Source organism: Nematostella vectensis, chromosome 9 (assembly GCF_932526225.1).
Source record: "Nematostella vectensis chromosome 9, jaNemVect1.1, whole genome shotgun sequence".
In the NCBI taxonomy this organism is placed as follows: Eukaryota; Metazoa; Cnidaria; class Anthozoa; order Actiniaria; family Edwardsiidae; genus Nematostella; species Nematostella vectensis.
This window is the reverse complement of record NC_064042.1, coordinates 5,186,305-5,211,525: the sequence shown is the minus strand read 5'-3', so window position 1 is coordinate 5,211,525 and position 25,221 is coordinate 5,186,305. Positions and strand designations below refer to the sequence as shown.

Here is a 25,221-nt window from a genome sequence, read left to right as displayed (position 1 = left end):
TAGATCTTGAGTGTATACGAACCCTGTTTAAACATTTTTAAGCATCGTTCTCTAGGGCTGAAGGCAGAGATTGAGTCCCTCCGACGGGAACAGCGTAACAGCACTGCGGTCACTGAGGGTTACTTGGCGGAGATTGAGCGTTTGAAGAAGGAGATTTCCAGCAGTTCCCATGACAAGTACACGCTCGAGACCACTCGCAAGGAACATGAGTCGCTCAAACTTCGCTACGAGGAGCTGAACAAAGAAAAAGATGGTCTACTCAAGGCGAGATACGAGGTGGAACAGGAGCTGAGAGAGGCTAAGGATAAGGTAACATATCTATACTCTCTGAGAGGGGCTAAGGATAAGGTAACATATCTATACTCTCTGAGAGAGGCTAAGGATAAGGCAACATATCTATACTCTCTGAGAGAGACTAAGGATAAGGTAACATATCTATACTCTCTGAGAGAGACTAAGGATTCTAAAAGCGCGCTTCCGAATCGATTGAGAGCATTGTTTATCGTATTGTAATGTGAGAATGTCAGTGCGAGCTAAATATTTTGACTATTTACATCATTTAAAGGGTACTTTTGTTAAGATCTTTAAAAGGGGAGGGGGGGGCTTATTCCAAAATTCGAGGTCGATGGGGGGGGCTTATTTAAAGAAGGGCGCTTATTCGAGTCATTACGGTATCTAGACCCCCTGAGAGAGGCTAGGAATTAGGCAACTATTTAACCTTGGTTGAAGATCATAATCCGTAGCCTAGTACAAGCACCGATCTTAGTATCTTAGCTCCTTGTATGCAGTATTGCTCCTTTGGTCACTAGCAGAGTAAATTGGCGATGCACCTCCCAATACTGCGATGTGGTGGGCAATCAGTTAAGCGTTTCAAAGCTAAGTTATATTTTTTTGTTTCACAGCTGATGACTGCAGAGATCCAAGCCCGAAACAACGCCCATCGCGAGATCAGCGAATACCAAGCTAAGTTCTCCGACGCCGAACAGAAATACCAGATGATCCTGATAGAGAAGAAGAACAGCGAAAACGACGTCCAGATGAAGGTTAACATGGCGGTCTGGGAGAAGGAAGAGACGATTAGACGCCTTGAGAGCGAGACCGCGAGATTAAGGCAGGAGATGGAAGTACTGAGACGTTCAGCATCCGAGAGCTTCCGTGCTGAGCAAGAGCTCACCAAGTTCACTTACATGAACCACGACTACGACAACCTGAAGATGAAATACGAGAATGTTTGTAAAGAGAAGGAAACGCTTCTCAAGGATAAGTTCGCAGTGGATTACGAGCTCAGCGCTGCGAAGGCTAAGATCTCGGACCTCGAGTCCTCCAGTAGAATGGTGACCAGACAAGACGTGGTGATCTACCAGGATAAGTACTCTAAGCTTGAGAGCGACTACCACCAGCTGTTGGCGGAGAAGTCCCGCCTGGAGAGCGAGCTGGCGGCCAGAGTGCGACAGGAGGCGTGGGGTAAGCAGGAGCAGATCTACACGCTCGAGAAGGAGGTCAGAGAGTTGAAGACTTCCAACGAAGGGTACATTAGGTCCAATGATGAGAAGAACGTGCTGATCAGCGAGTTGAGGATGAAGATCGCGGCGCTGCAAGGAGAGCTGGGGCAATACAGGAAGGATGCGTACAGCAGCGCTAAGACTTCTGAGGTAAGAAGACTTTAATCATTGTGGGACAAACTTTATAAAGAAGGGGTGTATGTAAATGTGTGCATGCGTTCTCGTGCGAATAGTACGCGTGGATGGTACGAGCGTGCTCGTCTTAGTGTTACGTGTGGAAGTGCGTGCTCGTGTTTGTGTTGCGTGTGGAAGTGCGTGCTCGTGTTTGTGTTGCGTGTGGAAGTGCGTGCTCGTGCTAGTGTTGCACGTGGAAGTTCGTGCTCTTGCTGATGGTGCGTGTGGATGGTATAAGCGTGCTCGTCTTAGTGTTACGTGTGGAAGTGCGTGCTCGTGTTAGTGTTGCGTGTGGAAGTGCGTGTTCGTGTTAGCGTTGCATGTGAAAGTGCGTGCTCGTCTAAGTGTTTAGTGTGGAAGTGCGTGCTCGTCTTAGTGTTACGTGTGGAAGTGCGTGCTCGTCTTAGTTTGCTTGTGAAAGTGCGTGCCCGTGTTAGTGTTGCGTGTGGAAGTGCGTGTTCGTGTTAGTGTTGCACGTGGAAGTGCGTGCTCTTGCGGATGGTGCGTGTGGATGGTATAAGCGTGCTCGTCTTAGTGTTACGTGTCGAAGTGCGTTTTCGTCTAAGTGTTACGTGTGGAAGTGCGTGCTCGTGTTAGTGTTACGTGTGGAAGTGCGTGCTCGTCTTAGTGTTACGTGTGGAAGTGCGTGCTCGTGTTTGTGTTGCGTGAATGTTGTGCTTGTGCGGATGGTGCGTGTGGATGTGCGTATTCGTCTTAGTGTTACGTGTGGAAGTGCGTGCTCGTCTTAGTGATGCGTGTGGAAGTGCGTTTTCGTGTTAGTGTTGCGTGTGGAAGTGTTTTTCTTGTTTTTATCGCAGTCGTTGGAAAAAAATTATTATCCAACGATTACTTTGGTTTCGTTTTGATTCCGTAGATTCAGCTAATCTCTTGCATTATTGAGCGCCTACTCATGTCTGATGATATCGTTTTGTCCGCGATCTAGGTTGTGAAGCTGATTTCAGAGCCGAATGCAAAGGAGAACGTGTCTTACGTGACTTCACCCAAGTCTACGTACAGCGATACAGCGAGTCTGGTCAGCGGCAACTTTGTGGCGACGTCCACGCCTCGTTCCCGAATCGCGAGCCCGTCACAGCGGTCAGCGTACTTCACTGCTGATGACGTCAATGAGATGAAAAAGTCTTTCAAAAACGAGATTGGCGAAGAGGGTGGCTCTAAGGTAAGAGGATGATTATGTTGGTGATAATGGTGGTGACGATTGTGGTGGTGATGATGCCGATTTTGATGTCGCTGATGCTCTTAATGACGAAGAAGGTGGTTATCATGAAGGCGATAATGATGGTAACGATTTTGTTGTTAAAGGTTATGGTGACGATGGTGATGATGATGATGGTGGTAGTGATGATGATTACGATTTTGTTGTTGTTGATAATGATGATTATGACCGAGATGATGATGATAGTTATGGTTGTGGCGGTGATGATGACTATGAAGATGATGATCATCATGGTGACGGTGATTCTGCTTCAACGAAGATAACATTAATATGTTCCCTGTTACAGGAAACCACCATTATCACCGAGGCCACAAGCACTAAGAGCTCCCCCGAAAAAACAGAATCCAGCGAGAACGAGACTCGCTCCCGGTCATCCACCATCACTGACACCCAGCTAGAGGCGGCGTCCACCCTCTCCAGTACGACCACTACAGGGGGCCGAGCACAATCCTATAGGTACACCACAGGAAACAGTGGAATATACTTAAGCCGCGGGTACAGCTCCGGTAGTGCGTATCGATCATCTGGGTACTATAGCGGACGATACAGCTCGTATCCAGTAACAAGGAAGTACTTTTAGAGGAGTCAAGTAGTGGTTCCTATCCATACCAAAGCCTGGTTCCCAATGGAGACATAGTACAACTCTGTAGCATAAAGTCTGGTTCGCACTATTCCAGTAGTACCTAATTTTGCCATAAAGCCTGGTTCACCCTAAGGAAAACCGAGGAATCAATTTGCAAAATGTTACCCGATTCATGAAGGACAATGTGTCAATGAAAAGTCGAGCATTTTAAAAAGAGATGATGACTGTTTCTATTTACTCATTCATTTACTATTTTATTTATCTGTTTCTTTATTGATCAATCAGGTCAATCAACGACAGGATTTAATTCTAAACTTTCAAAATGTATATGATCGATATTTAAAATCGTGTGTTTCATCCTTGAGGCGATCGCATGCGTTGGTTTCTGGCTGATTTTAGCAGCCTCTAAGGAAATAATTTTTAAATATTTTATCGTGTATTCGTATATTTAAAGTTTTTGTTATTAATTTTGACAATCAATATACATTATATACATCAATTTACCTCGCACATAATGCGCGTTTAAGCAACGTTCGAAAGTAGAAGTCATAGATGTTATTGTGTGTTAGTCATGTGTTGGTATCTATCATATATCTTTCCAGGCCTCGATGGCAGCTTAGAAATAATACAAATTCATCTGCACTGAATTGTCATATTTAGAACTCTTTTTAAAAGCACTATTAAATACATGGTTATTAATAAACTCGTTGGCTCTAAGAAACTTATATTTAATTTTATTTTAATTTTCCTTGAACTCGATTACTGTCCCCCTTATCCTTCGTCATATTTTTAGAAGTTGGGTCAACACTTGATTGGCCAACCGGTTTCTAGGGTGGCCGCTTAATTTGGACCCCTGTGTCCTTTCATACACAGCTGTCACAAATATGGTAAACTGGGATATTTTGTCTAGAAAGCAAAAGTGCAATGTTGCGATACTGCATTGTACCGTGTTTAGAGAACGGAGGTATCCGAGGGATTTTATTTAAAGAGTTTGACTGAAAAAATTAAAATAAGGACTTTGGAAGTCCAAATACATGGGACCCTCTATTTAACGGATACTTCATATATTTTGATTCCAAATTCATCAGTGAAACTTTATAGATAAACCCCTATTAATATACTGCGTATAATATGATTCCAAATCATCAATGAAACTTTATAAATAAACCTCTATAAACACTGCGTATATGATTCCAAATTCATCAGTGAAACTTTATAAATAAACTTCTATTAATACTGCGTATAATACGATTCCAAATCATCAATGAAACTTTATAAATAAACCTCTGTAAATACTGCGGATAATATGATTCCAAATTCATCAGTAAAACTTAATAAATAAACCTCTATTTAACAGGCACCTCCAAATAACGAAGACATTATCCGGCCATTGGGGTGACCGTTTTGGAGGCTCCACTTTGAAACCTTCCATAACAACTGTGAAATCACCCAACACTGATCACACCGCGCAAAAATTTAAAAGCTTGAAAGCAGTTCTACAAAACGCCCTGTCCTTGCGTGAAAAATCAATAAACGTAGCTATAAACAATCTCTCCAGGAGTCAAACTCAACCAATCATAGCGCGGATAAGCACACAAGCCTGGCAGCATACACTCCTAGATTTCGGACTTGAATTTGTCTTCGCAAGAGGTTGGACGCTTGTTTCTGTACTTCTACAAATCTCTTGGCATTCGCAAGTGAACAGTGCCCGCACTTGCTGATCGATCTCAAGTCGCAAAGCAAGTTTCTTGAGTTCACGTGAGTACCTTGTACTTTTGTTGTTTTTAATCACTTTTAAATGCTTTTTAGAGCAATTTGGTGTTTTGGTGGGTGTGGGCTTTTGCAAAAGTGCATTAAACGTAGTTCAAAGGGGAATCATTTCAAAAATACTTTTGCAAACATCTCAACGTATGAATTAATATCTGTATATAAGCTTTGTGCATTTAAAAGTCAGATCTCCAATTATAATTGGGCCATTATCGCGACAATGTTTCGATGGGATTAATGAAAGTTTAATAACAATCGTAGGGTTATACAATCTATTACTGGTATGAACACCTTGGTGTTGGCAATTATCAATATTTTGCAGCAGAATTTGGTTTGATTTTTTTTTTTTTTTATCTTTTCCGAAGTATGGTTGGAATGCATCCCAGCGCTGCTTTGTTTAAATTCCTTTATTTGTTTTATATGTGGAAACTTCTAGAAACAAACGCATAACCTGAATTTATTCCAGGTAAACGCGAACAGACTGTTAAGTTTATTTGAACATTATACATGTATTTTAATACTAGCTATTCCATTCGACAAGTTAAGAAATGCATTTTCATTTTTAAACTCGATATAGGGATATAGATAAATCAAAACAAAAATATAAATATTTGTTTTAAATGGATTGATATATAAGTTCAGAGTTGCAAATTAGCAAAAATGATAATAAATGATAGCCAAAACCAAAAGAACATTTGAACAATGCAAACATTTTAGTATACAACTCTGATCTAAAAACTAAAAATAGGTTCTAGCCCTGCCTACCGCCATGCGGGCCCAAAAAGCTCAGACTTTCGATAGCCATGGTTTCAGGCTTACACATATCAAACCAAAGGGAAGTTTTTAAACATCTTTAAATTGTTTGAGACTTCGATGTGAGTTCATATCCACGGAATGTAGAACCTTTGGAATGTAAACAAACGCGGCTCCAGACAGCAGGGAGCAAGTCCAGCTGTGAATTGTATTGTAGAGAATATTAATCGTATATTAATCAATCGTATTGTATATGATGAACGTATTTGATTTGAGTGTCAAATGAATATTTCATTTGAGGCGCAATTTGTAACGTATAATCTAAAATGAGATTGATAATAAACGTACAGCAGCAAAGAATATCATTTTTACTCAAGAATGACTAATGATGTCACAATGTCCCCTTTTTATAAAATTTTAAACCCCCAAAAAACTATTTTAATTTCTTTGCATCAATTTTGACTGTCTAGAATCGCCAAAGCTAACCATAACAAAAATACCAAATAATCCTGAACAAAAACATCGTATTGAGAAAAAATAGTTTAATAATGTGATTTAGTTCAGTGTTACCTTTATGACACATCATCAGCAGGAAGAAAGTCAGCGGCGTACGGCATCGTGTTGACTTACCAAAAGAGCAAAGCCTTGGCATTCTTTCAGCGAGTTTCCTGTGGTGTTTTGGACTCTCTGTGGCTCTCTGTGGCACCGACGAACCGACTTCACAATAAAATCGGTTCGTCGGTGAGCCTTTTCGTCTGAGAAAGCTCTAACTTTTTGATTACTTGATATTCTAGAGAAACAGTTTATAAACTCATCTACCGTATTTGTTTATCATCCAGGGATCGTAGACTCGAGCTACAACACATTTTAACACAGGAAGCCCGGCTTTTTGCACAAATATATAACCAATAATATGGATTTTGGATGGGGGTTGGGGGTGGGGGGTTTAAAGAATGCTTATGTTTTAAGAATATTGCGAAATTCGATGTGGCGATTCCATTAAGTTTAGCAGGATGGATTTTTAATTTGGAAATTGTTGTTTAGAGTTTTCGGGATTCCTATGGCGCGAAGCAAGTGGCAGGGGCGAGAAAAATGAGTGTTGTGAGTTTTTTCCGACCCCCTGATCGCCAGGGTAGATTGAGGGACTTAATTTTACCCTCCGGAATTGCGAATTAAATGTTTTTTTTTGCGTCTTTTAAAGCAAGCGAAGTGGCCGATTCTTGTCCGACTCCTGTCAGACTGTCAGACCCTTGTCCGACCACCGTCCATCATGTCGAAGGTGATCTCGTCAAGCCACGAACAGGTCGTCTCCAAAAAGGTACTTAGAGAGTCTCCTGTCAGCCGAACATTTTAAACTTCGTAATATCAGGCACGTAGTCAAGATTTGCATATTTTTATAAATGCATCATTCAAACACAGTCTATCTATATAGTTCATAGGAATTTGCTGATTTGGGGTAATTTTACATTACCGGGTTAACAATATTAATAACTTATTTACTTATTTTAAGGTGATCACGTCAAGCCACGAACAGGTCATCACTCTGAAGAGAGAGTACGATGACGCGGTTGTCGCCAAAAAGGTACTAGAGAGTCTCCTGTCAGCCGAACATTTGCTGATTTGGGTTAATTTTACATCAGCTGGTTAACAATAATAAGAACTTATTTACTTGTAGTGCTTGTTTTTTGATATAATACTCACACGCGCCGTAATTGTGTATTACTTTCTAGGTAATTCGTACAATCCCCCCCTCCCGGGTTTTATCGTTAGTTTCAGCAAGTACAATGAGATATTAAGATAGAGCAGTGTCAAAATTAGTTAATTCTTTGTTTCCATCGGGTAAAGAGCAAATACATACATGCCATACTAGTGAAAGACGACAGACGACGACAACAAATAATAAAAAAAATGTTTTTTCACGATCCATGATGGCACTTTCTTTCTACAAAAGCAAACAAATCCAACAATGATGATCTATGGATAACGCGAGTGTTTTCCATCTAAGTCCTTGCGAATGCAATTTTTTATTTGGTTTCTTTTTCCTAGCTATTGTTGTCAGCCTTCCTAAGTTAACTCCTAATGGAGTGGTTCCTTATGTTTCGTTGCATGCACACTAGGCTTTGTTTGAAGACTACCAGGAGCTGGAAGATAAGCTGAACGACGTACGCACGAAGCAAGAAGATCTTCAGAAAGACTATGAAAGGCTGAAGAAGCAAAAGCAACTAGAGGCTGCTAAGCTAGAAGCCAAGGTCAGCACCGAGACTAAGAGAAAAGAAGAGTACCGTATAGAAAACGAAACTCTGAAAAGAAAGCTGAGAAAAGAAAAAGAAAAGCTTAGTTTAAAGGAGAAATTAATTCTAGAGATTCAGAAGAAACTGGATGTGACGACGATTGCAGTAAAAGATCGTGAGACCACCATTCTGAAGCTCGAAACAGCTCTTCAAGATTTACAAGTGAAATTCGACTCCAACAGAACGGAGCTGGTGAAGTACCAAAACCAGGTAAACGCGGATCTCAAGAGAATAGACCATTTGGAGCATGAGTTGATGATCTCTACCAAAACAGTAGAGGAACATGTGATCACCATCAATGAGATGAAGGTCGGGAAAGACCAGCTACAAGATTCCTTGTATGAGTTGAAGCGGAAACATCAAGCCCAGGAGGATGCGTATGACAAACTCCACCAGAAGAACTATCACCTGCTCGACTCAGAAAAGTCCTACAAAAAGAAGATCACAGAGCTGGAGTTTGACTTGAAGAGTTTCAAAAGCAAGAATATTCAGCTCGAGAAGGATCTAGAAAATGCTAGAAACCGACCCTCAGAGAAGCAATTTGAAGTTATCCAAGTGGAAAATGTCCAAGCTGTGGAATCAGCACCAACTGATGACTTCTCCGCGTTTGATTCTGAGGAGTTAGAGCGATCCAACTACAGAATCAAGGAACTGGAAGAGCTCGTGCACCAGCACGAGGTTGAGAATAGTTCCCTGAGGAATAACTTGACAAGAACTAGCAGCCAGGTGACCAAGCTGAAGTGTGAGCTTGACAACGCGCAGAGAAACAAGAGCATTGGATCGGCCGAGCTTGGTGGTGAGAGATCCAAGGTGAAGGAACTCGTACACGAGATTGCAGAGCTCAAGGAAAAGCTTCAAGAGTCGGAGAAGGTCATAGAACTGCGGAAGAAAGATCTCGGAAAGAAGGACAAGACAATTGAAGAGCTAAAGGAAAGAATTATCGTCTTAGAAAAGTCTTTGAAAGACAAGAATGACGAGATTTTTGGGATTGAGGGGAAGATTGCAGAGCTTGAGGCGAAGAATGATAGACTTCATGATGATCTCATGGATGGAAAGAAGAGGTTTGGAGAGCTGGAAGCCGAGCTGAAGTACACTGAACACGACAAGGAGGGAGTAAACGGAGAGCTGGTGACCAATTCTCGAACAATCCAAGAATTAGAGTCAAAACTTGAGGCATCCGAGAGCAAGCGCCAGATTCTTGATGAACAGCATCAAAGCCTTGAGCTAAAAATCCAGCAACTTCAAGAAGAACTTTTTGAATTGAAGCAGCAAAGAGATTCATTTGAGCATCAAATCACTGAGATAGAAGTCACGCACAGTAAGAACAAGGACGAGTTGAACAGGTCCAGGAAAGAAATGCTGGAGCACCGTGGGGCAGTGGATGGCCTAAATAAAGAGCTAGCAGAGAAGCAAGAGGTCATTGACAGGCTCCGGAGACAGTTGGCTGACATGAACGAGGACTTTGACGAGAATAAAACCGAGCTTGCTGATGTCAGATTGAATTTGGAAGCGCGAGAAGGCGAAGTGAAGAAACTTCAGAATAAGATTAACCTCCATGAAGCAGAAATTGACCGCCTGAATGAGCTGGTGAATCGGACGGCCAAGGAGAGAGATGACTCAGAGATCCAATTGGCTGGTCTGCTCGAGAAATATAAAAACCTTGAAGGAGGAAGCGTTCGGCGACATTCAAGCCGCACATCGATAGAGGTCAATGTCAGCAGGAATCAAGGTCTAGAAAGTCAATTATCATCCTTAAGACAAGAAGTACATACACTAGGACGCGAAAACGATGCCAACAAGCAGTCTATCAACTTCCTGAATAGTGAGATTACAGACAAGAATGATAAGATTGCGTACCTGGAGAGAGAGCTGGAAAGTAGAGGCTCCGGTAATGAGGATGCTTCGAGACAGGCTGCCGAACTGAGGAAACGATGTAGTGCTTTAGAGGAAGAGGTTGAAGATCTAACAGCTGTCAAGGAAAAACTAGAGGACGATTTAGCTGACTACCCAACGAGAGTGAACAAGTTGGAAACGGAGGTTGACTCGTTGACTAAGCAGAAGGATACCTTCAGGAACTCATTGTCTGAAACCAATGAAAAGTTAAGAAATTCTAAAGAAGATTTAAATGAATTGGAAATGAAACTGTTGGAGCAACAGAAAGCTAACTCATCATTAGGGAGGATGTTAAAGAAGGCAGAGTCGACAAATGCTGACCTGATGGAGAGACTGCGCAATGCCGAGAGCGAGCTGGAGAAACTTCGACGCTCATTAGCTTCAAGTAATGCAACTTGTGATGCGCTGACGGCTTACAAGAAAGACCTAGATAAGAAAATTGAAGACTACCAAGCAAAGATCGCTATGCTTGAAGCAGAGCGTGGGCAACTGAGAGACCAGCGCGAAGCAATTGAGGGCGATCTTGGTTCTATGAGTTACAAACTAAGCAGCCTCAACACCAAAGTTAAGTCGATCGAGAAAGACAAGTCTTTCTATCAGACGGACAGTGAGCAGTCACAAAGCAAGCTCCGCAAACTTAAGAACGAAGTAATCCAGGCAAAGAACCTAGTCAAGGAGAAGGAACGCATTATCGAGGACTTGTCTGCCGACCTCAAGGAGCAAGAAAACAGCAACAGCGTCTACAAAAGACAAAACAAGGGACTGGAAGATGAAGTGAATACTCTGCGCAAAGAACTGGAGTCCCAAAAGCATGCCAATGAGGTCAATAGGGAAAAGATCAATGAACTGATTGCTCAGCTTGAGAACATGCCTATGCAAGGTCCAGTACAGAACATTCTGGTGGAGTCAGCACCACCAGTCATGTTTGAAGATAGCCTGCAGTCTTCTCCTGATGATGATAAGCTGAGAGATCTGGAGGCTCTGTATAACGCTAGCAAGGATCGCGAGAAGATGCTTCGGGTAGAAATTGACGAAAAGTCAAGCAAAATGAAAAACATCGACCTTTCGCTGAAAAAGGCTGAGGAGAGGGGTATTGAACTTGATCACCAGATTTCTGTGCTTCAGAGAAAATGCCATGATTTAGAGCAAGCCAACAACAGGCTAAGCCGGGAACGAGATGAGTGTAGAAAAGATTGGATTGAAGCGTCAAACCAAAGATCCCTGTTTGAAACTCGAGCCGAGACTGTGGAGGCTGAGAGAAAGTCCCTGCAAAAGCAGCTGGAAGAAGCCAATCGGAAACTGCGCGCATGTCAGGATGAAATCCTCCAAACTGATGAGAATCTTGTCAAGCAGACGATCGAAGTGCGTGATCTTAGCAATGATAAGGATCACATTTCCGCGGAAGTCAAGAGGCTTAAAGATCTTGCCATGCATCTAGAGGAGCAAGTCCAGAACGCAAGGGCAAATCTCTCGATCGCTCGTGACGCCAATGACAAGCTAAAAGCAGAGAAAGATGGCATGCTGGAGTCCAATCTATCAAAAGACAAGGTGAATAACAAACTCAGAATAGATAATCAGAAGCTGCTTGTAGATGGAGAGCGATTGCGTGATAACTTGCACAATGCAGAGGAAAAGATAGAAGATCTTGAAGCAAGGCTAGATGAGGCAATCAAACGTCGTACCTCTGCCGAGGAAGACTTAGACGACATGCAAACGGAGCTACAAACTCTGAAAGACGAGATGGCCGAGGGGCAACGCAGGTATAAGAAGCAGCAAGACAAGCTTGAGGCGCTCAATGTTGAACTTACAAAGGAGCATGAATACGTGGAGGAACTGCGTGAAAACAGAAGGAAGCTTGAGGCCAAGATTAATGAGCTGGAGCAAAAACTTGCCTCACAAGCAGATATCATTCCTATGCAGCCAATACAAATTCAACAAGTTGAATCAGTACAAAGCGCTCCAGACATGGACTTTGGAGACAGTGATGAGATTGCAAGGCTTCGTGATGAAAATAAACGCTTGGAAAGACAACTAAAAGACGGAGAGGCAGAGTACCGAGTCATGTCTGAAAAAAACAGAGATCTAATTTCCAAAATGGCTGAATACGAAGGCAAGATTTCTAAGCATGAAACCACGTCTAGCCTGGCACAGAACCGCATGAAAGAGGCTCACCAGGAACTCGACACCCTTAAAAGGGATGCGAAGCCTTTGATGGAAAAGTACGAGTCTACAATGAGAGAATATGAGCTTCTGAAGGATGAAGTGGAACAGCTGCGCAGTAAGTTGAGCACCACCGAGTTACAGCTTGACGAAGAAATACGAAAACGTAAGGCTCTTCAGAAGGAACGCGATGACAAAGCAGAGGATTTGTATGAGAAGGACAATGAAGTTGTGGTCATGAAGAAAAGAGTTAAGGAGTTCGAGCTACTCATAAGCAACTCGAACGACTCGGCGGCAAAGGACAGCCTGCTTAAAACAGTAAAAAACGAAAACGAAATCCAAGAGAAAGAGATAAAGAAACTGAGGTCAGAGGTTCTCGAGCTGCAACGGGAGGCCAGTGGAGCACAGGGCAAGTGTGACACTTTGGAGAAGGAGCTCTTCAAAACCAAAGAGGAGTGTTCTGACTGGATTATGAAATATGAAAGCATTCAGATGCACAATGACACATTGGTGGAGTCACTCAAATCTTGTGAGAACAAGATATTTGCTCAGGAAGAAGCCATGCAGACCCTGAAGAAAGAGAAATCAAGTATGAAAACAGACCTTGATAATACTAACAAAAAGCTGAGCAAAAGCAAAGCAGAACTGGAAAACTACAAGAAGAGAGTAGCTGATCTCCAGGTGATCATTGAGCGCTTGAAACAAGAACTTCTGGAGAAGGAATCAAGCTCGTTGGTTAGCGTTGGAGGTTCCGAGGATGAGCTTCGCAGGCTAAGGGACAAGATTGCGCGCTACCGTGATGACCTTCAGAAAAGTCAAGAAGAAGTCTCCAATCTTCAACTGCAGCTGCGAGACAAAGACAGCAAGATGTCAGGCTTTGATAACTCTGCTGGTCTACTAAGGGCGGAGAATGATAAGTTGAAAAATGACGTAAGGGCTTACCAGACCCAAATCTCGGAGTACAAAGCAAACTATCAAAATGCCCAAAAGGACATCGAAAAGATTCAACTTGAGCTTCTCACTGCCAATCAAAGGCACAATCATCTGGAAGCAAGGACAGAAGCTCTAGAAGATGACAAACAGCGCTTAAAAAAGTCTCAGTTGGAAGCGATGGAAGAGAAGTCGAGATTGAATGGTGAGATTGATAAGCTACGTCATGAGAAAAATAGCCTCACCAACGATTATAAAACCTTGAAGAAGAAGTACGATGCTCTACAAGCACAGACGAATGCGTTACAGCTTCAGAAGACAGGATCAGGAAAGGATAGCGCAAAACTTAAGAGGCTGACGGAGCTGGAGGCTCTTTACCAGAAGACACTCCTTGAGAAAGAAAGTGTGAGGAATGAGCTCTTTGTGCACAAGAAAAATCATGCCAAGGCTGAGAACGAATTGTCAGGGCATGTTCGAGAGAAGGACAAGCTTGAAGACAATTTGAAACAGATGGAACGCATCAATACCAAGATAACCAAGGACCTGAAGGACGTTCAAGAGAAACACAAGACCGACAAGGAAGAGTTGGTGAAGTGTAAGAAGAACATTAAGACAGTAGAGCAGGAATTAGCGACCACTAAACATCACTTGGATCGACTGAAGAATACCAATGAGATCCAGGATCAGCAGATTATAGCGCTAAATGAGGATATCAAAGAATTGAACAAGAGGATTGAAGATCTGTTAGGAGATCAGTCAGATGGATCTGACACTGAGTACCATGACTACCTTGAAGCCCAAAGGAAGGTATCAGAGCTTGAAGCACAGCTGAATAGTGCACGTGAAGGCAAATTCAAGGCTGAGAAAGAGTTGGAAGCTGTCAAAGCCAAGGTGTGGGATCTGGAAGATGATTACAAGAGAGAGGAAGGAAAAGTAAGAGGTCTTCAGAAGCAACTTGACGAGACAAATCGCATGAATGATAAACTGAAGGCCGAACTCGCTGAATTGAAGAAGAATTCCTGGGACGCTCAACAGAACTATAACACAGTCGTGAAGGAAGCGCACGAGCACCGCTACGACAAGGAGATGATGGAGACCGAGAAGGAAGATTTGGCAAAAGAGATACGCCGATTGAGAGACGAGGTAGGAGAAACACGTGCCCAGAAGGAGCAAGTGGCCATGGAGAGAAACGACCTGAAATACCAAATACAGCGACTTCAGATTGATGTGTCGCAACTCACGATGGGACTCAACGAGGCAAAAGAAGATAACGAACACCTGAAACTAGAGCTGATAAAAGCCACCTCAGACAACGAGAAACTGAAAGAGATGGCAGCTAATCAAGAAGTTGCTCCTGTCCAAGTTGCAATGGTAGAGAGCGTGGAGAGCGAAGTGCCGTTTGATTTTGATGAACTAGATGGAGCGAAGAGGGATCGAGACAAATTTGAAATGGAGAAGACAAGCTTGGATAACAGACTCAGAGAAGTTGAAGATGATTTGATAGATAAGCAGAAGCAAAAAGAGCGCGCAGAAACTGATCTGGGTGAAGCAAACAAAAGGATCAGCACACTCGAGATGGAAATCAAAAGCTTGCAGACGGAGCGAGATAATGCTCTCTATGAACGTGATCTCAACAACAAGGACTACATCCAACAGAGAACCGACAATCAGACGCTGAGACAAGAAAATGAGACTGTTCTTCTGGAGAATAAAGATCTGAAAGCACAGATTGCTGCGGGACTGAAGAAGATGGCAGAATACGAACGAGAGATAACAAAGATGGGGCAACGTCCGACAGAAGTCGTCAAACGAAGGGGTCGCAGAGGAGACAGCGAGATTCAAAGAGAAAACATTGAGCTACAGAAAAGAATAGCAGAGCTTGAAATTCAACGCAAGAGCGTTGAAGAAAACTTTGGAGAATTAGAAACGAAGTACAAAAAAATGGAGAAATGGAATGTTGATTTGAGAGAGGAGGTGATTGCACACAACGCACGAGTGCAGGAGGTAGAACATGAACTCGACAGAGCGAAGAAAAGGATTCAAGAATTGGAGGAAGAAATAAGGGATCTGATGCTTAAGCTAGGAACATCCAGAGAGTCTGACAATCAAGGAGACAAGCAAAACTCGGAAATGAGTGCCCGGATTAACTCACTAGAAAAACGAATCACGACTCTGCAAGGCCAGGCGCAAGACAAGGATGAAGAAATCGCACAACTGAAGCGTAAGCTGAACGAGTATAGCGATGGTCTTGGACAGGGGTCAAAAGATATCGAGACGCATTTGATAGAAATAAAGGATAAAAGTGAGATATACCGCAAGGCTGATAAGGCCAAGGCCCTGGTGATTGAGGACCTCCGCGCTGAGAAGACATCCCTGGAGATTGAGCTTGATAACCTGAAGAAAGATCTTGAATTTGCCAAGCAAACTGGAGTAGAATACACCAAAGAAAACGATACACTACAGAAAGAGATCATAGAGCTGCGAGAAGAGAACATCTCTCAGAAGAGCAAGCTGTACGAGATTAATGACCGCTACGAGCTGCAGATAGCAGAGCTGAAGAATGACAACGAGATCAAACAGGACAAGATAGAACAACTGGAGATTTCTATAAGCAAGTACGAGAATGAAATGAGAGATCTGCGAGAGCGACAATCGTTGCCACAAGAGCACGCATCCACGACTCTGATCTTTGATGTGGACAAGCAGAGGCACACACAGCAGAGGCCGCATTCCATGTATGTGAGCTATACCGACGTCTCCAGCAGGTAATGTCTTTGACAATAGTTTTCCAAACACATTCTACTCAGGCCGTAAGAGAGGGGTTGGGGAAGGGGGGGGGGGGTTCTTTAGGGCTCCATATCAGTATTTCAGTTACATACTTTAATTAGTACCAGCCACGTTTCCACTCAGCCGCGAATCTTGGCTTGAGTCGAACGCAACACTACCCCTTCCCCCACCCCCCAGTATACGGGCCTGATGCTGCTTATAATGCATCAAATGCTTGTTGTCTACCTGGATTGTTCCTTTAAGTCTCCTAATTTTAAAAGTACTTCTTTACACTTTGTTAGCTTTAAATAGCGATCCACCAGATCCAGGTGGAATAATGGTTCTTTCCTTACTCAATTTACAGGAAAGAATTGAGCGATATCAGCTCCATCTCCATCGAGAAGGGCAAAGATGTAAAGCGCACAGAGAGTGAACGCAAATCCTTGGACTCCAGCAAATATGATCAAAGAGAAAGCACAAGACGGAATGAGACTGAATTAGACAAAGATCGATTCGGTAATTAAAGAATGTAGATCAGCCTCTCCTTTCTTGTCGCTTACATTTGAAAACAAAAACAAACAAACAATGGTGGTTTTACTCTTATATAACTACGATAATTGTCGTGCGCTTTTGTGAGGATGGGAAAATTTTTTTCATAGACTATATTGAGATCCCTATTTCGTGAGTTTGGGCCCAGCTTTTTCGTATCTTTTGCTTTTTAAATTAAACTTTTAGTGATCCATTCACATTTAGTGAATGGCGAGCCCCGTGGTATGTCTTATGATTCACCATAGCTAACATCCAATCAGTGTTGTAGCATATAATATAATGTAATAACAATAGAATATATTTTTTTTGTGGAACAGCAAGCCGCAGTTCAAGTCGGTACAGCTCACGAGTCACGTCCGACCAGGATATTAGCCGCGACAAAAACCGCGAAACATCCCGCTACAGCTCGAGAAGCACTCGTGATACCGATGACAAATCGACTCGATACAGCTCCCGGACAAGCAGTAATCGTGACTCCCGAACACCCCCTGCTGACGAGAAAATCCGAGCGGACATCAACAGCAATGAAGTGCAGAGTAGCCCGAGCCCGAGCACGAAGAGAGAGGAGGCGAGGAGAGAGAGATCGAATGCTCGCAATAAAGACGAGTGTAAACAAAACTAGAAAGCGAAAGAGGGAATGAGAGGTAAATAGAGAGATTTAGAACCACGATGAGAGGTAGATAGAGAGAGAACAAGACAAAATAGGGTGATTACAACCACGATGAGAGGTAGATAGAGAGGAAACAAGACAAAATAGGGTGAATTAGATGGCGGCCACATGGCGTCATGGAAGACAAAGGCATGGAACCACATGGCGTCATGGAAGACAAAGGTATGGAAGACAAAGGCAAAGGAAAGGGAGACCGAGACATAGAGGGAATGGAGAGGGAGAATGAAAGAGAGAAAAAAAGTCAAAAAAGAAAGAGCAAAATAGAAAGATGCGCATAATTTGGCGTGAAAGGGAATAGGCTCTATTTCTATCTGCAAAGAGTCTTATTCACACGCATTTTCCATTTTCATATATGAATTTGTAAGCGTATTATCTTTATATTTGTTCAAAGGACTAAGTGCCTCCTATAGCCAATGCACACACTATTTTTTAGGAAACAAGTTACAAAATAAGGCATTATAATGGAATATAGTTTAGAGGTGCTGTAAAGCAGTTTCACGTTTTTTAATAAAAGTTCATCCGAGCAAGCACGAACGTATAATTTTCCTGTTAACAACCCCACCCCCTCTGAAAAATATATACCCTTGAATTCAATCCAGTCACTAGGAGCGTACGGCACAGGTAGTCTATCAATAAGAGCATACAACGCAGCACAAGTAATCCATCATTAGGAGCGTACAACACAGGCAACCCGTCACAAGGAGCAAACGGATAAAACAAGTCCTCAAATAGAAGGTCCTAAGCGCCGAATGAGGATTTGGAAAAAGAAAGTTTCAGGAGGTAGTCAAAAAGGGTGCAAAGAACGTACTGTCTTATTGACAAGAACTTCACAAGTCACCAACGTGGTTAAAGTAATGCTTTAATGCGTACCAAAACATGACGGAATCATCCTTTTATGAAAGTTCGTATAAAACACAACTTTAATTTTATAGTCGATCTTGCAAACTTGCTCCAAAATAAACACGGCCACCACGCAAAAGAGAGACGAAAATAATAATCTTTCAATAAATATTAGTCCTCTCTGATATTGAAACTTTCTGGCTAATTCCTAAGCGCTGAATAAGTTGATTATTAGTTTTTGTTATTTTGCCGCAAAAAGCCGGAGCACGAAAAGTTTGCTACCCAAAAAAGTCACGTGGTGTCTTAGTTCAAGTCGCCTATTGGTCAACTCAAGAAGTTTGCTCATCTGTCTCGTTGCTAAACCCGTTCCGCTGTAGATAGTCATCCAACATCGCAAGTGCACTTGGAGGCTTCTGAAAGTGGTAATGATCGCCACCGGGCGAGCTCATCTCAAGTACGCGGAACAAAGGCTTCTTAACCTTCACCCGCCAAAACAAGTCCTCAAAAGCAGACGTCACTTCAACCTCCGCTAGGTGCAAGGTCTCAAGGGCTGAATGAGGATTTAAGCAAAGACACTCTAGAATCTTGCAAGCTCCACTAGAGGTTATCAAATTGAAGCCCACTTTTAGAAGCCTCAGTGTTTCGTTAACTTCGAGCCCCCTCGCGATGCTGCGCAAACCATGATCAGTGATGTGGTTGTTATCGAGATTTAACTCGACCAATCTGCCGTTATTTTCTATGAATTCTGCAATGTAGCCAGCACCATCACGACCGATTTCATTCCAGCAGATATCAAGTATTTCTAGCGAACGATTTTCTTGTAAACCCGCGCATAAGTGCTTGGCGCCCTCGTCACCAAAGTGGTTCCATCCTATGTACAGTTCACGCAACGAGGTATTTTTCTTGACCATTTCGCCTAAGTACAGCCCTGCCTTTTCCTTGAAGGCATTATGGCGCAAGTCTAAAAAAAGTAGAGCGTCCGCAGTCTGTAAAACGTTCGTAAGGAAATGAATGTCGTCACACGTGAAACTATTTCTAGAAACATCCAGACAAGTCAAAGTGTTATTCAAAATAAGCATGTTTCCTATTGAGTCGAGGCCTGATTTAGAGAGATTATTCTCAGAGATGTTGAGGTCCGTGATCCATTGATTGTGCTCCAGTAATTGCGCCACAGCAAATGCTCCTTTGTTTTGGATTCCATTCACTGACAAATCAAGCACGCGCACACTCGAATTTCCCGCCAAAATCTCCGCCACAGCAGCCGCGCCTTCAGGAGCTATCCCTAGATTTCTCATAACCAGCTCAGTGACATAACGCGCCATGTTGTCTAAAAAATACGTCATCGCGAATGGCGGAATTCCCAAATTCTCGCATCTCCTGAAAAACTCCTCCTTAGAGTCTAAATCAAGAACTTGACATGCTTCTTGAACCTCCGTGTCTCGGTCGGCTCTGTCGAGGCGGTAGATCTTCTCCTGTAGGTCATCCGCTTGCAAGGCTGTTGACTCCTCGTCTTCATTCATGACTTTCTTCTCATCCTCGTACTTTTTTAACACGCGGTTCAGGTGAATCAAGAGGTTCGTATGAGACACGGCTTTTCCCTGTGAAGTCAAATGGACATTTTCATTACGAGTTAGCTTGACAATGTGCGGGTTTTCTTTGAGGAATTTCTCCATCGTGCTACTAACGACAAGTGTTGCTACTCTTATCAGTTGGGAACTCTCAAGTTTTCTTGGTTCTGTATATTTCCTTCTAGTTCTGTCCTCTACTTTTTGGCCGGGTCGCTTTTTAAGACTAGTTTAACCTTTCAGGAATTTCAATCTTGATTTAATCGCATGTGAAACATAATGCGGTTAAGTCACCCTCTTGATTATTTCCCTGATATTCCTCTAAATGTTACCGGATTTCAAGCCGCTCATATTAACCATATTCAACACACCCACACTCGTGTTCAAACAAAATAATTACTTAATTCATCAAAAACACTGCTTGACCTTTTTTAAGATAAACAACTGCATCCCTTAATGTTATTCTGCATACCAAAAGTGTATTTGTTTTACAATTCACCCTCTTAAAGAAATATCTGGGAAGTTGTTTTTAGATTGTACGTGACGGTAAAAGGAGATAAGAACATTTTATCTCTTAGAAAATTAAATAAGCGCAATATTAGTCAATTTATTTATTTGTATTGTGGTAAACGGAAACGCGAGCGGATGCCCACAGAGAAATATAAATAAGAAATTTACTCAATTATCCTATATATTCGGATGATGACGCCAAAGGGCCACGGGGGGGGGGGGGGGGGGGGGGTCCAAGGGAAAAGTGATAGGGATGCTCGTCGGAAAATTCGATAAATACCACTAAAAATACCTGAACGACCAAAAATTGCTACCCTAATAATACCAAAGAAGCCCTAGAGATACCATTTCTAAGAGAAAAGCCTTTTTTCTCGCCCCCCCCCCCCCCCCCCCCTAAAATATACCCGAGGCCCGATTTCGACCCCTACAAAATACGAAGAGCGCCCCTATCAGGTCGACATGGGAAGAACCCCTCCCCCCGGGGACCACGTATTGGCTAAATTCTTCTGCGTTTTATTAAAACCCCTATAGACCTATTTTAAATAAGGTTGGAAAATCAACATCAAACAAATAAGTGAATATAAAAGGGTAAATAAAAGCAATTCCAGGTTTGAAGAACTAAAGTATTCTAGTTCGTCTGCCGTGAACATTCACATGACTTTCAGAGACCAGTTTGTTCAGCCATCTATACGTTACCCGTGAATCACTGCGGGCTGCGACACATGGTTTCCCAGTGCCATCTTTTTTGGAATAGAGGGTAGATGAGTTCTGGTGACAGGGAATTGCGGGTGGCATTAGATTATCAATTAATATCCATAAATGCGTCTATTACCCGAGCTTGTGACACTAGCTTCGGTCCAGGCCTTCTCGGCGATCTTCCAGTTGGCTTTAAACAATGAAAAACAGTTGCCCATATTTGTTTTCAAATAAGTTACAAAAGATAAATAGCGATTTAACCCTAAGTGTTACTCTTCTCCATGTTAACCTTACCTTGTTGATAAACGAAATAGGCAGTATAGACTAAGTCGTTTTTCAAACCAAAACAAGGGGAATACAGCTATGCCGCGAATGTAGGCAATATTCGCGCAAGATTATTCGGGTATCATAACGATGTTTTGTAATATATTGCCCCGCTCTTTATCCATGTATTCCGAGTTCTTTTTTTACGAATCGATAATGAAGTGTAAATTAGCTTTATAACGTCCAGATTAAATTTGCATCATATCTGCTCAAAATGCATGACAAACACCAAACACAGCACTAACGTTAAAACTAGAAGTCTAGAATAGACTAGATTCGATATCTTCGTTACTGGGCGTAATTAAATCATTTATGTTAGGCCATCGAAAGTCAAGTTTCAAATGAAATGAAAATATATAAAAAAAATAATAATTATGGGTTTGAGAATTTAAATTGGAAATGACGATGGCAATTAGCATATACCCTAGCCTGTAGCGAATGGTTGTATTTTTTTCAACTGGTTTCACTAGGAAACTGTCTAGGAGGTCAGCTTTTATGGTTAAAAAGGAGTTTGAAAAAGCTACAAATCTCTTACGCTTTCATTTTTTTAGTGAAACGTAGCGGTTTTTTGCCGTCATTAGCCTCGCTTTTACCTCAAAATGTAGCATTGTGGTAAAAAATCCCGTAAAATTATAAAGAAAAAAACTGAGTGTAAAATGAGTGTTTGTTTAAGTACATGCTAAATAAAACCAAAACTAAAACGAAAAATATTGAGCTTGCGATGTCTACGGATGTAATTTCTAAATCAGATATATCATTTATATGTTCTTGGCTTAAAGTAAAACAAACGTTACGAAGATTGATTAAACGCCTTATTCGATCGAAACTCGTACTATTTAGCTTGTTATTTTTATTCAAAGAGTTCGTTTCCTCAAGGTGTGAAATAATAAATAGAAGTGGAAAACAGCTCGCATAAATTGTCTACAATGTGCGTTTAAACAATGAATTTAACGAACATACCAGCCATATTAAAGACAGCTTTTCCTCCTTACCTTAAATTTACGCCTTGAATTTGAGGGAGATTTGATTCAATGCAAGTTTAAAAATACAGCCTTTACGACTTTACAGACTTTACGTTTAAGATTTATCCTACGAATATACTTTTCTGTCGTTACTTGATTGGCATAGTAACCATTATTGTATTTGGTCACATTGTAAATTTGCAGGTGAAATGTGATATCAAATCGAATATAAAACTCTTGTGTACAATCTCATGTTAAAATAGTCACTTTTGTATTATACAAACTGAAGAAGTAATTTTTTTTCTGACATAAGCAACATACATAGTTTTCGGCAAACATGCTCTAAAATATTGGAGTTTTTAAATATATACATATTTTTTACCGTTCTAATAAGCCGCCGGGACCCAACCTCGTCCCTAGGGTCTTCTGGGTAATTTTCAATATGGCGTCTGGGGACGAGGTTGGCGGGACCTTACTTCTCCTTTTTTGTCTCGAAGAATGGGAGGGGGGGGGGGGGGGGGGGAGGGACTAGGGGATCCATTCCACTGGAAAGTCCGCTCCAATAATAGACATGAGTAACACTACGATATAGGATGACGTGACTAATTGAAATGTAGACCACCAAACCAAGAGGACGACTCCCTTTCCCTTCGGTAGATATTCCCCTAAAGTTTATTATCCGAAGAATTCGCAGTCTTCACTGAGATATAAGTCATTTTTTTCCCCTTTGAAAACATTTCAAGCTGATCTCACCTTGGGTCGAAACTCTAACGGGGTTTGACTTGGTAGAGGTTACAATTATTTTGGTTGTGTTTTTGGTTCGCAAACGAGAAAGATAAGTAGTGATTGAGATAATGGCGATGATATGATAAGCTTCGGGAAAAAAAACTGTTTTCTGTAACCCTATGTTATCATACCGCTCTCGCAGACCACATTTTTTTAAAGCTTTTATGTTGTTGTTCCCTATCATTTTAAACCAAACTGCAAATGGTGAACACTTTAGCTAATTATGCATAAGCTCTAAACACTGATTATCTATAAGGGAGTGTTCATTATTTATGGCCGGGGGGGGGGGGGGGGAGGAGGGGGGCCGTCTCCACATGGAGGTATGTTGATGTTTCATCCCAACTTATTTTTTTATTATTATTATAGCGTTGCCAATAACATATTTTGGCTACATTTACTGCTGTTGTGCCGTGAACACTTTTCCACAAATGACAAATTCATCAATATCTATTACTCGGTAGTAGTTCATTTAAGCTTGACCTATAGGATCAATAAAAACACTGACAGCGAGAGCGTTCCTGCTTCGGATACTCCCGCGAGTACAAGATCTGGGAGATCTATCAGACCAAGGACACAGGACAATTAAATATAAAATTGGACTAGTGATATGGCATGCAAAGATAGATATACGAATAAATACAAAAAGCCCAAATTGTCGTGTTCTTGAACCAGAAGAAAAAATACAATACACCAAAAAAAAACTTACTTGACTCACTTGAGTCTTGAGACTTGAGTCTGCCCTGAAGAAGTCTTATTAAAGACGAAAATTTGGCAGAGTCGATCACCAGTTTTTAGTGTATTCAAAGATAGATATAAAACACCAAAAACTGGAATTCGACTCTGCCAAATTTTCGTCTTTAATAAGATTTCTTCAGGGCAGACTCTATATTTCAGTCCGCCCTGAAGAAGTCTTTAAAGGCGAAAATTTGAGTTCAAGTTCCAGTTTTTGGTGTATCGTATTAATTGTTGTTGTACGAGACTACGACAATTTGGGCTTTTTGATTCTATTCAAAGATAGATATAGGTATAGATACATATTCTTATTGTTTCAAAACGCCACAAGGCCACATTTGACTTGTTTAAAATTAAGTGTTTTATAAAAAAATATTATTTCCTTGTTGTTTTTCATTGCATGATTTGTTTATATGTATCTATATTTCGTATTATAAAGGAAGTTTTGTGGATTTGTGGAAGAAGGAGGGGGGGGGGGTCAAATAAGTTTTTGGGTATCTCCTGGGGGGGGTCAACAAAGTTTTGGGATTGACAAAGGGGGGAGGGGGGCGTACAGAAACCCCCCTCCCCGGCCATAAATAATGAACACTCCCTAACTCATATTTTTAGGATAAAGAATGTTTCAGTTTTTTTTTCAATATTCCTGTAATTTTACAGGAAAATTCTTTTTTTCTCGTGTAAACTCCAAATGAAAGAAAATTCTTTTTTTCTCGTGTAAACTCCAAATGCTATAATAACGCTTGTTTGTTCAGCGCAGCTCAGGATGTGTCATCAAAAACGCCGCTGAAATTCACCTGTTCACTTAGTTGTACCCTAAATACTACAAAAATTGAGATTGCCTTTTCTTGTTTCCCCCGTATGATTTATGAGCTTTATTTTGATCATTTCCTGCGTGTAAAATTTCTTCATTTAAAAGTAAAAAAAGGAAATAGAAAGATGACTCGCGCAGGCTATTGGAGTCATTAAAATCGTGTTATGTTTGTCAACAAGCTGGACTTATAATAAGAAAACGAGAAATAGAAACCCAAGGGGATTTTTTAATCTTAAATAAAAAATGAATATTTTGATATTGTTTGAAAAAAATGTTCACACAGCTCCTTTGAGAAATCTCAACCTAAAAAAATCATTTCTTACTCCATTTTTTTACTGTGAGACATGCAGAAAGTAAATTCACAGGAAAATAGGTAAAATTTCAAATTCATAATATAAACTTCTTCACGTTTGTTTTAATTCGAAACCATTCCCTTTTCAGATAATTCAAGAAATTTTAAACGGATGTTTTTTAAGGCGCCAACAAAAGTTTGCTTACTTTACCACTCACAGTGTAACATAAAGTTGCAAAGAAAACATATAAACTCCCACATTTTACTGACCTTCATTGCCGGAGTCTGTTGCCTGGTCTTTATAATTTCCTTCGTGTTACCGCGTTCTTAGAAAGGGCAAAGCTCTTGGTGATTTCAGCTGCAAGTTGACACTGTGACTCACAGTTTTCGTTGATAGTTTTAAACATCCGTTCTGTATTTGCATGCAAACT

General features: G+C 41.4%; 2 protein-coding genes across 5 annotated transcripts in view; one reads left to right on the top strand and one right to left on the bottom strand.

The window, feature by feature from the left end:
- The window catches only part of LOC116617479 (centromere protein F), a 40,025-nt gene extending 22,223 nt beyond the window's left edge, over positions 1–17,802 (top strand). The window contains exons 8-16 of the mRNA XM_048732380.1: positions 56–309; positions 903–1,652; positions 2,620–2,853; positions 3,197–3,487; positions 7,215–7,331; positions 7,524–7,595; positions 8,131–16,052; positions 16,418–16,569; positions 16,920–17,802. Of these exons, the coding sequence (XP_048588337.1) occupies positions 56–309; positions 903–1,652; positions 2,620–2,853; positions 3,197–3,487; positions 7,215–7,331; positions 7,524–7,595; positions 8,131–16,052; positions 16,418–16,569; positions 16,920–17,224 (10,097 nt within the window). The 3' untranslated portion in view covers positions 17,225–17,802. The remainder of the gene's footprint in view (positions 1–55; positions 310–902; positions 1,653–2,619; positions 2,854–3,196; positions 3,488–7,214; positions 7,332–7,523; positions 7,596–8,130; positions 16,053–16,417; positions 16,570–16,919) is intronic.
- A 311-nt stretch (positions 17,803–18,113) lies between these two features.
- LOC5511014 (leucine-rich repeat-containing protein 74A) lies at positions 18,114–25,206 on the bottom strand. Of its 4 annotated transcripts, none has more exons than XM_032380192.2 (3): positions 25,061–25,206; positions 21,020–21,073; positions 18,114–19,710 (listed from the first exon to the last, which is right to left on the bottom strand). In XM_032380192.2, exons 1-3 carry the CDS (start codon positions 25,064–25,066, stop codon positions 18,442–18,444), a joined length of 1,329 nt encoding a protein of 442 aa, XP_032236083.2. In that variant the 5' UTR covers positions 25,067–25,206; the 3' UTR covers positions 18,114–18,441. The 4 variants fall into 4 exon arrangements, with proteins under 4 accessions (XP_032236083.2, XP_048588666.1, XP_001631411.3 ...); XM_048732709.1 differs by lacking the exon at positions 25,061–25,206 and adding an exon at positions 22,200–22,671; XM_001631361.3 differs by lacking the exon at positions 21,020–21,073.
- Positions 25,207–25,221: the final 15 nt, after the last annotated feature.